The sequence below is a fragment of the Eubalaena glacialis genome, chromosome 2 (genome assembly GCF_028564815.1).
Source record: "Eubalaena glacialis isolate mEubGla1 chromosome 2, mEubGla1.1.hap2.+ XY, whole genome shotgun sequence".
NCBI classification, from domain to species: Eukaryota; Metazoa; Chordata; class Mammalia; order Artiodactyla; family Balaenidae; genus Eubalaena; species Eubalaena glacialis.
Window position 1 is genome coordinate 75,742,454 of NC_083717.1, and position 10,780 is coordinate 75,753,233.

The 10,780-nt window shown below is 45.8% G+C and overlaps 1 protein-coding gene across 1 annotated transcript; it reads right to left on the minus strand.

Moving 5' to 3' along the window:
* Positions 1 to 7,372: 7,372 nt before the first annotated feature.
* FOXB1 (forkhead box B1) lies at positions 7,373 to 8,350 on the minus strand. The gene has a single exon (XM_061182057.1). The coding sequence runs from the start codon at positions 8,348 to 8,350 to the stop codon at positions 7,373 to 7,375; it is 978 nt and encodes a 325-aa protein (XP_061038040.1).
* Between the last annotated feature and the right edge of the window lie 2,430 nt (positions 8,351 to 10,780).

Here is a 10,780-nt window from a genome sequence, read left to right on the forward strand (position 1 = left end):
TATTTTATATGATTTATTCAGCATCTGTCATTTTAAGAATTGAATAATGTTTGGCTCCACAGCAAGGAATAATTAGCAATATAATTAATCAAATTGCTGTTTATATTTCTATGTCAAAGTTAATCATTTTCATTTTCTTGTTTTATGGGAGGGGTTTGCCTTTTATTAAAGCCGATAGCATCCACAAGTAAATTCAAATGCGTTTCATAGGTTTAAATTGTACAAACTTGGTATCACAGCTGAAATCTACAGTCCGTACTCTCACTTACCGACAGCTGGAACAAAGGCAAAGCGCTTTTACCTAAACTAAGCAGGACTATTTTCAGAACTCCCATTCATTCAGTGAGTTAGTTATTCTTCTGTGTTGGGGACAGGAATCACTGCATATACACCACCTGAACTAATCTGATAGTCCTCAAATTTCATCCTTGCCTATTCTTCCTTACTCTCCCCTGCCCAATCCCTCCCCAGCAACACACACACAAGGATGAAAACTGTTAGCATCTTCCAGGCAGTCACAGAAATATATGATTCAGACTGACTCATCTATTGAACAAAGGAGGGTTGGATAGTCATTTGTCAGTTTTTCTTCCCCCAATACAAAATCCACATCAGGAATCTTGAGACAGATCCATTATTTCAGGTTGTTGTTGTGGTTATTTTGTAGCTGACATAAATATCACTGCACCCAGGGTGATAGGGACCTTTTCAATAAGCATTTTATTGTTATACACAGACCTTCAGTATGTCTATCAAACATATGTAAATAAATAATATATATGTTGACATTTCCAAGTGGGCAGACCCTTGCAGCTCTGTGTTTCGCTATGGCAGATCAAGTGGGGGAGTTGAGATGTTGTGTTTTCCTGTTGTGTGAAACAGTTCTTGGCTGTAATGTCTCTCCAAGGAGCTGCTCTAATTAATGTAAAACACTCTAGATACTACTTAATAAATACTAAGCTTCCTGTAAGTGGCACAAAATTAAGATCCTTTATTGAACAGTTTCTCTATATGCTACTATGTGGTGGAATCGTTGGACCAATGCATTGTATTTCAGAAAGGAGGGGAGAGAAATCAATAGCAAAAGCAGAGTTTGGAAACACTTGTTTCTGCAAACCAACAATTCTTTCTGCACTGTGTACCTTAGTAAACCCCATCAACAGGGAACACTCTGGGGAAGAAATTAACTGAGTAAATAAAAATATACAGGCTGCAAAGCATGAATCAGAATCACAATGTCTCCAAACAACAGATACTTAAAGAATGCTTTTTATCTGTGAGCTTAATCTGCTCTAATTAATGCTCCGAGTTTGTTCCTTCAAAAGCTTGCAGCTGATTTGACATCGGTTATTTGCAGACATAGGCAAAAGGAGACTGCCTCCAAAGAACCCTTTGTCTGTATATTCTTGAAAATTTCTGGAAGGAAAATCTTCTAAGGAAGGTTTTATTTAGCCAATTACAATTTTTCATGGATATTTTCTAATTATTTTCTTATTTTACTGTAGTGATCAGTTTATTGCTTGTTATTAATTCTGGTGAGTTTGATAGCTTACGGTTATAAAACAACCAACTATTTCTTCAGTATCTTTTTTGTAGCTGTACATCTGAGCTACCTCCTGTCCCCTGCTCCAGACACCAATCCCACAAATTAAATGAAGAATAGTGTCAAATATAACCTTACAAATCTTGAAGCTGAAATGAAAAGCATTCAAAGTTCGAATGCATCTGGAAAAAGTACCAGGCACGTTTTAAAAAATACAAAATAAACCCCTCCATATACTTCCTCCTTCAGATCAGATCTCATTTAGACTACAAGTTTAAGGAAAACTGGTTCATTCCTCTGCAATCACACCTCAAAAGCTGAGAAGTCTGCTGCTTTATTTTTCCCTGTTCTGTCTCTAGAAGCAGCTCTAACAGCACTGTAAGCTTTCTAAGATGTTGACACATAAAAATCTATAAAGTTCATCAAAACAAAAATATCGGCCATTGAAGACACAGGACAGAAGTAGTGCCACAAGGTTATCTCAATTACCACAGACACATGTGGCTTGTTCCCCTGCCCCGAAAATGGGAAATGAAAATGTAAGAAGATTCTGACTTGGAAATTCTAACCAAAGAATGTCTCATCTCCTGATTTTTACTTAACAAATTTACCATCGTGGTGCTCAGATAAGGTTGCTATCAGAAAGTGGTGTGTATGTGTGCACGTGTGCATGTTAGAGAGAGAAAGAGAACAGTACTTAGCAGGTGAGGTTGAAAGCTTAGCTTTCAAGTCTGCTGTGACACCAATGACCAGATATTAGTTGAAAGAAGTAAACTGGACGACCCAGACGTGATTCTGATCTTTGAAAACAAGCCATTTATGTAATCTGTGCCAAGCAAGGAGGTAAGAGGCTAGGAGATGTGTGATATAATGATACTTATATTGATGTAGATAAAGATTTGTTTAAATCAAAGTTATTATCTCAGAACTGAGTGTCAGTTGGCCACCAAGAGCTCCTTGAGAATCCTGAGGCCCACATAGCCACCCCCACTCACTTTCTTCCCCTCCCCCATTTTTTCAGAAGCCAGAGGATGCCCGCTGCATCTTGCACTGTAGTGCAAACAGATCCCCGCAAAGAGAGAGGAAGATAAAATGAATTTAAATTCCAAAGGGGTTCCAGTGCCGGTTTCCTAGTCCCCGAGTCAGCAATGTGTTTGTGAAAATTCAGCCTTTTTGTCTCCCAGTAAAAAGGAGCTAAATCTACATCGGTGGCCCAGTCTCGGGTTGCTATTCTTTGCATTTTCTATTCGAGTGAATGAGAGTGAATGAAGTGGCCGGGACCCTTCATTTGATCTACTCAATTGCATAAAGTGACAGAATTCTAATATATTTGTTTAATGCTCTTCAATGGGCTTTCACTTTTTTGCTTGCAAATGAAGCATCCGTGGGCAAAGTTTCATCCCCCTTTAACACCGGGACATATTTCATAACTCAGCCCGTAGTTTGAAGTGATCTTGAGAGGAGTTTTAGACTCAAAAAGTGGGAAATAAAGAAACAGATGTGAAGTTATTGTGAATTCCTAGAGTGGGCTCTGGGGCTATTGTGACCCCACGGCGGGCGGTCCAGGGGCTGCGCCTTTCATGCTGTAATTGAAACATATTAATTAGATAATTTGTTGTTAGTTTAAACGAAACAAATGCATCCCCTTTGAGGCTGCACAGCCGGTGGGTTGGATTGTTTTTTGTTTTGTTTTTGTTTGGGTGTCTTTGTGCATATGTGGCTTTAGGAGAAAAAAAATGAACTGACATTTATATTAAGAATTGGAGAACAGATCCTGATCCTTGCCATTTCTTAAATGGATATCTTTTTACAGAGGGAGTTTCCATTTGCAAAAGCATAAACCATTCCTGAACACCGCCGCCGCCCCCGCCGCCACAAACCTTGCATAAACTAACGTAAAACCTTCTGTTAGAAGTACTCCGTTGGATTCTTTCCCCCTCCCACCTACCAGCTTCATCCCACTTGAGCACCTGGCCAGATTTATGCTTCCAAGACCCTCAATGTTTTCATCTATTTTAAAGGAGTTAAACTTGCTGCTGTAATAGTTAAGCCATTCCGAGGATCATTTACCAGCCCTTCTCCTGCTAGTGTTCAGGCTGCTTAAGACCCCCCAACCCAGGCAATAGGAACAGTGGGAACTTCAGCAGCTTCTCTCTCAAGAGAGTGTACAAAACTCATCCATTGTGTAAGCATTTCCCCAAATCACAGAGAAAGCCACTTAAAAACATAGTTGAGCACAGACGCATGTTAAAAACCAAAAGTAACAGAATAGCCCAGTTTCCAAATAAAAAACCTAACTTAAAAAAAATCAGTACTGCCCAAATTTACAAAATAGAAAATAATATAACTAAACTCCCTTCTCAGGATGAGATCCCGAACAGACACCTCACTGCACGGTGTTGTCTCTTCCAGTTTTATTTTAAAGCTGTGTGTATTGACTTTGGACTTGAGCCAGGTGAAAAGATTTAACATGACAAAGAGAGCCATTGAAGGTATCCTAGTTATAAACTTCCTTATTTGTGGGGTACTTCAGCTAAACTGGGTGCAAGTCTCAAAGCTGGGGATGGAGTGGGGTGGAGGCATGTGTGTTTGGGCTGCCTTTGGATTCCTGATCAAGGTCAAAATATCATCAATGGATTTTTTTACTTTACTCATTCAACTTCATCTGAGAAAAGATGCCTGCAGTGGTGAAAGGAGGACTCACAATGCCCAAGTTATTTCATTCTTTGCAATACACCATGACGAACTTACCAGCTGAAAAGCACATTTTCAAATACTGAGTTGAAATCACTCCTTTACTAAAAATCGGAAATAGGACCTGCGTCTTATTTACCTCCATTTATTAAATGTGTGTATGTACACATCACTTGCCTCTGAATCCTACTGCTACTACTAGGAAGAGTATTTTACCTGACTATCTAAGCTGAAAATTTATAAAATGTTTGAGACCCATGTTAGCCCTTTATGCTTCCTTCATTCCCAGTTCAAATTCAGTGTTAGTGAATTCCAGGAGATTAGAATATTCCAGAGATGGCTTTAATTTTGTTTTGCAGGAAGTGTGAAAATGTATTTCACTTTTTAAAAATGTAGATGATTTCTGGTTGAGAACAAAGTTTCAAGAGTTTCCTGGCCCAGGGTGGGTAAGTTTTCCAGGCTTTCTTTAGCTGATCGTGTTGATATAATTGTGAATTGGGCTTGATGAATGAGTTTAGTTGTCCCCTGTCTGACGAGCTTTAGTGGCTTCATGCATTTTAATCAGTCCAATGATTCATTTATTTTCCACCTTTTTTTTTTTTTTTGGCTGTGTGTGGGATCCTTCCTTTAAAAAAAATGGTCACAACAGGATTAATTACCCTTTGCATTAATCCTAAAAATTTTTTTCGGATAACCCTCTGAACATATAAAGGTCACAGGTGCTAAGGGTTCTCTTTGTGGAGTATAGTGATGATGATTTCTGTGTGGGTTTCTCTGTATTGCACAAGGTCTCTTGTTTAATCATTTTACACAGTAAAGTGTTAATCACCATTTAAGTTTTTCTTTGTCTTGTAACTTCATTAGTTGAATATACACCTCACTCTGGAAATAGTGTGACCCTTTCAATGAAGTTTTAATTGGCCTTGAGCCATACATTCTTGGCAAACTTTAATTCTCTGCAAAAATCTGAAGAAAAGCAAATACTCAGAGTCAAGCATTTAAAGTAACTTCATTCGCTTCTTTAAAATAAACACACCAAACATTATTTTCCCAGATGAAGGAGTAAAGAGAAATCTGTTCAATTAAAAGTGAACAGGTTTCTCTACAGGCTAGGTGAACTTTTAAGTAACTTCTGAAAAAGAAAATTTCAACGATTGCAGTAATTTAAAGGAGCAAGGAAATCAAGGTCCACTGCAAATAAGATGCATCAGAATATAAGTACTGGGTAAGCAGGTTTGCCTTTACGCTTTATATCTCCATATCGCCTCTACCTGGTTTCTGTAGAAGCCTTACATTTATATAAGTGCTGTATATTTTGTAAAATGTATATTTAAAGATAGTCAAAATACATATAAAGTTACTCATTTTTCATTAACAGTTTTTCTTTTAGCACCACATCTGTGCACCTGATCTATACTAGAAATAGTTTGTTTCATCTTTCTCTCTGGGCAAATATCTTCAAGAGTCCATCTGCATAATTTCTTCCCAGTCTGCAAGTGTATAAGAGGAGGTTTGTTTTAAAAATAAGTTATGAAAAAGACAAGCTACTCAGACAATGTATTGCAGAAAGCACGCTTAGAGAAGCAGTGCATCTATCTTTGGTAAAGTTACTGTTTGTAGCAACTCTTCAAAAACACACGAAACTAAAATTTGCATTTACATATTTTAATGAGAAAATATTATTTGGACTAGGTTCATAATTTAACGTAGACACCTTTTTAAAATTCTTTGTCTTAAAACAGGCATGCTGGGAACAAGAACATCAATATTTAAAATGCCATGCTAATTCTGTACAGGGAGGGAGAAAAATGAAAGGTAAAAATTGTACAGCTCTGATGACACTACAACTTTTTTTTTAACTTAAGCAGGTCACACCAGAACAACAGTTCATTTTCCAGCAAATTACCTAAGACTCTAAAGGAATATAGCAAACAAAAGTGCATTTTACACAGTGTATAATCATTCCTATTCACAAGCATTTACATCTCTTTGCAGCCCTTTAGCTTCTCGGAAAAGTTCTTGTAGCAAACAGAAAGGCTTGTCCATGGGAGACCTATCCGGTGACACCTCCTTCATGTTACCAGTCAGCTTATCTAAGTTCTTCTAGGGTTGCCCTTGATGCTTTCTTAGTTTGGACTTATTTCATTTTCTTCCTTTCTTTCTTTCTTTTCCTTCCAGCAATAAAATAAATAGCTAAAAAGGTCTCTAAGTAATCGGAAAGTTAACATCCCAATTAACTTTCCCATCCCCCCTTTCCCTCCCCTAAACCTGGCCAGAAATGCAGAGTAAACATTCACATTACAACAGGTACTTGTAAAGTGGGCTTTTGCCCGCTCGCCCGCCAAGCACTACAGATTCAAGTTCACTGTTTACGTTTTACCGGGCGCTCTGTAAACATACAAGGTTAACTTTTAGTTTTATTTTGCTTGTGTTGAGGACAAACGTCCCCTTCCCAGGTTGGTAGCCTCTCCCCTACACTCCCAGCGCCTGGAGCCTCTGTCAGGAAACAAAACCCCAAACAAGAAAACTCCGCAGAAGCCAGGGAGGCAGGGCCGCTACTCCGGGAGGCTGTGGTCCGCCCATACCCCTGCCGGATGGGCGGAGGCGAGTAGGGTAGGAAGCCAGTGGTCCCTTTTCGCGGCAGATTTCCAAGACGTAAACAGAGATGTGGCTCTCCGCGGTGCGTCTGCAGCCCTCAGGGAAGATCTGTTCCGGGAAACCTCCGAGGCGGTTTCTCTGGGCTTGGAACTAACGGCGCCGTGTCCGGAGCCTCGCGGATCCGGGCCGAGCTTAGACGCGCCCCTCTCCGAGACTGCGGGAGGCAGGGTTTCCCCTGCCGCTTCAGTGGGAGGGGGATTTCGGACGCCCCGGGAATGGGACGACTTGGCTCAGGTGCCCCCTGCCTAACCCCTCTTGGGGGCGAGGACAACTCCCACGCGCCTCCAGGCCCATCTGCAAGTTTGTGTTTCGTCTCCTGGGTCCAAAACAGAGTTCTCATGGGGGAGAGGGGGTTGGCCGAAGGTGAACTGGACAAGTTAGGGTGGCGGTCCCAGATGGGGAGGGCAGGACTGGGATCCGGGGAAGGCGAGTGGGCTGGCGGGGAGGGGAACGAGACGGGGCGCCGGCCTCTGCGGGTCAGTGCACCGCCACTGAGTGCAAGGCGGAGGCCGGGCTGGTGAGCGTTTCGCTGGGAGTGGCGGGGCTGCTTTGGCTGGTGGCTGTTTGAGAGGACGTGGGGCTGAGCGAGGGCGGCGAGTTCGAGAGCAGGGTGGGGATGGGCGCAGGCAGCGCGGGCAGCGCGGGCACTGCGGCCGGCGTGGGCTTAATGGGCACGGGGATGGCGGGCAGCGTCTGGCCCGCTGCGTGGCACAGAGGCTTCAACGGCACGCCGTAGGCGCTGTAATCGCCACTGGCCATGGAGATGGGGGTGGCCGAATCGATCATGCCTGCCGAACCGTACACGTGTGGCCAGCCAGTACCCAGCGAGCTGCCCATGGTAGTCAACTGGTTGGGGAGCGGGTAGGCGGCGGGCACGGGCTGCATGGCGGAGAAGGCCAGTCCCCCAGGCATCTTGTACTCGCGCGCGATGATATTCTCGATGGCGAAGGGATGCTTGAAGCCCGAGGGCTGCGCCACGCCGCCCAGGTTGTAGGCGGCGGCGGGCATCTGCGGCAGGTGCGTGCCCGAGGCCGCCAGCGCGCTGAGGCGCAGCTTGGCCTGCTGCTGCAGGTACTGCGCCGCGTCAGCGGGCTTGCTGGGCGCCAGGTGGTCCGACTTGAGCACCTTGAAGCGCTTGCGGCGCCTCAGGAAGCTGCCGTTCTCGAACATGTCCCCGCAGCTGGGGTGCAGCGCCCAGAAGCTGCCCTTGCCGGGCTGGTCTGGCCGCCGCGGTATCTTGATGAAGCAGTCGTTGAAGGAAAGGTTGTGGCGCAGGCTGTTCTGCCAGCGCTGCGTGTTCTCCCGGTAGTAGGGGAAGCGGTCCATGATGAACTTGTAGATCTCGCTCAAGGGCAGCATCTTTTCGGGCGAGCTCTGGATGGCCATGGCGGTCAGCGAGATATACGAGTAGGGCGGCTTCTGGTCGCTGTACGTGTTGCGGCCGGGCCGAGGCATCTTCTTCTTTGCCCCTTTCTAGCTCTGGGTCCGCGCGGGCCTGCTCGGATCTGGGAAGGGGGGAAGATAATGGGGGGGAAGGACGTGGATGCACAGACACCGCGAGGTCAGCCAGGCCGAGAACAGACTTCGGGGGTGGCGAGTAGGGGGCTTCGGCGCTGGATCAGCCAGCGCCTGAGCTCTTTAGCCAGCAACTTTGCGTGTCGAGTTGGGGGCGGCCAGGGGGCGCGGGAGGGGAAGCCCGCGAGCGGCGCGATGGTAGCCTGGAAGTCAGCCCGGACCGGGAGCGGGGACTGGGGGTAGGGATGCAACCGAGAGCGGCTCACCTTAAAGTTGCCCCAAGTTGCGCGTCCGCATCCGGGATGGCGCTGCGCGCAGCCGGGTCGCAGTGTCCTGGCTCGGCTGGGCTCCACTCGTTCCTGAGCTCCGCAGCTCAGACCCGCAGCGCCCCGCGCCGCCCGGTCCGTGGCGCTTCTGGCCGTGAGTTCCGCGGGCGGCCGAGCTCGGCGGCGGGGTCCCGGCGCGGACAGTGGCAGCGGCGGCCTCGGGGCTCCGGAGGGCGCTGCTGTGGGCTCCGCGGCTCCACTGAGCTAGGTGGCTGCCTCCATGTCCTCCCTCGAACCATCTGATAGTTTTAAGCGGTGACAGGAGCAGAAAAGACCCCTGTAGCGGCGCTTCATTAATGTGCCACTTCTTAGCTATCATATGACAATCGCCTTGGGGGAGGAGGAAGAGGAGGGGGAGCGGGGGATGCAGAGGGAGGGGACTGAGCGAGAGGGGAGAGCCTGGCCAGCTCTGATTTCTTTCACACCTATTTACATGGACACCTTGGCCAATAGGAATCACTTCCAGCTCCAGACTGGGCGAGGGGGAAGAGCCTCGGCCACCGGCGGGGAGCAAGACGCGCGGGCCAGGGTGCGCGGTGTGAAGGTATGAGGAGGCGCCGGCCGTGGAGCGGGGATTCAGGCGACCACTCACATTCACAGACCGAGCCGCTGCGCAGATGATGTTTGACATGGAAATTGCTTGGCCGGGGTATTTTGTTTCCTCTGCAGTGTATCGGGTTTGTATTGTTAGCTAACTTCAGGCACGGCTTTCCCCTGAAGCTGACCCTTTTCCTGCTCTTGGCATTACCCGGGACTGGTTGCATGGGTTATTGTAATGAAAATACACCCTTCCTCCACTCCTCCAAGAGGCAGGTCAAAGTTTGATTTGACCTTCCTAGGCTGCTGCCTTAGCCCGGCACAGTGGGTGTGTAGCTTTAAGTGATGAGGTTTAAAAATACAAAAATATACTCGGACAGACCCTTGTAAGAGCCCATTTTGTATCTAAGTGTATTGGCCAAATTAAAAAAAAATTAAAGTAGTGTATCTGGGCAAATAAGCAAGGTCTTCACTTTAAAAGTCCTCCAGGAGTTTGGTTAGACACAGGATGGAGGCTCTGGGCTGTTGGGGAAGACGGCATGTGGACCTGGACAGGGCCTGAGTTTGGTTGACACACTTTATCAAGCTTGAGGTCTCTCGCTCCCCAGGTGGTTTGAAACTTAGGAGTTAGGCGTGGCCTGGAAGTTTGCATTTTACAGCCGGAACTTTCTCCCCCTTCCCCCTTTTTTTTTTGCATAGAAAGAAGTTATTTAGGGTTTAGAGGGCCCAGCAAAAGCTGCCTGCGGCCCCACTAAAACAGAAGTACCTTCTAGATTTGCAAAGAACCAGCGGTTTTCCTTTTTTGGAGAGAAGAGAGGATGGGGATGTGCCTGGGGTCACCTTGCCTAGTGTGGGCGACTTGTTCCCCGGTTTGGATTAGTCTCTGGAGATTCAGTTAATAATAATAATTATTATTATTATCGTTGTCATCATCATCTAATTGCTATGAAATAGTGAATCAACCCCGCCTGCTTGCACGCAGTCTACAAGTATAGACACTAGGCGTTCCCCCTGGTTTCTGCACATTCTCCGACCTTTATGGTTTTTAGAAGAAATTCCTTCTACCGCGCTGTTAAAAACTCAATAGCAACAGCTCAAGCTAAATCATCTTCAGTCTGGAAATGTGAGAACTTTTTTTTTTTTTTTTTCAGGAGGAGGCGGTGGTGGTGGTGGTGGGAGATTTCTGGGTGTGAAGTTTTGATACTTCTAGTGATATTAGAGCATTATTAGTGGAGCTATTTGGGGTTAGCATAAAAAAGATCTTTAAACACGTGTGTGCGTACGCGCGCGCGCACGTGCGCGCGCACCCCCCCCCCCATTAACCACAGTTTCTGAGGTGGTCAATAACTCACCAAAACGTAACTTAAACACGATGAATTTAGGAGATTAAACAATTTCATTAATATTGAAATGGCCCTCGCGTCTGGGTTGCCTCGCTTGAGATGCAAGCGCACGTTTTTCAATATTAACAGAAGTGCTTGAAGAAAAGAATAATGTCACCTTCTTA

Coding starts and splice junctions, on each gene's coding strand:
- FOXB1 (XM_061182057.1), bottom strand. CDS start 8,350: ATGCCTCGGCCCGGCCGCAACACGTACAGCGACCAGAAGCCGCCCTAC.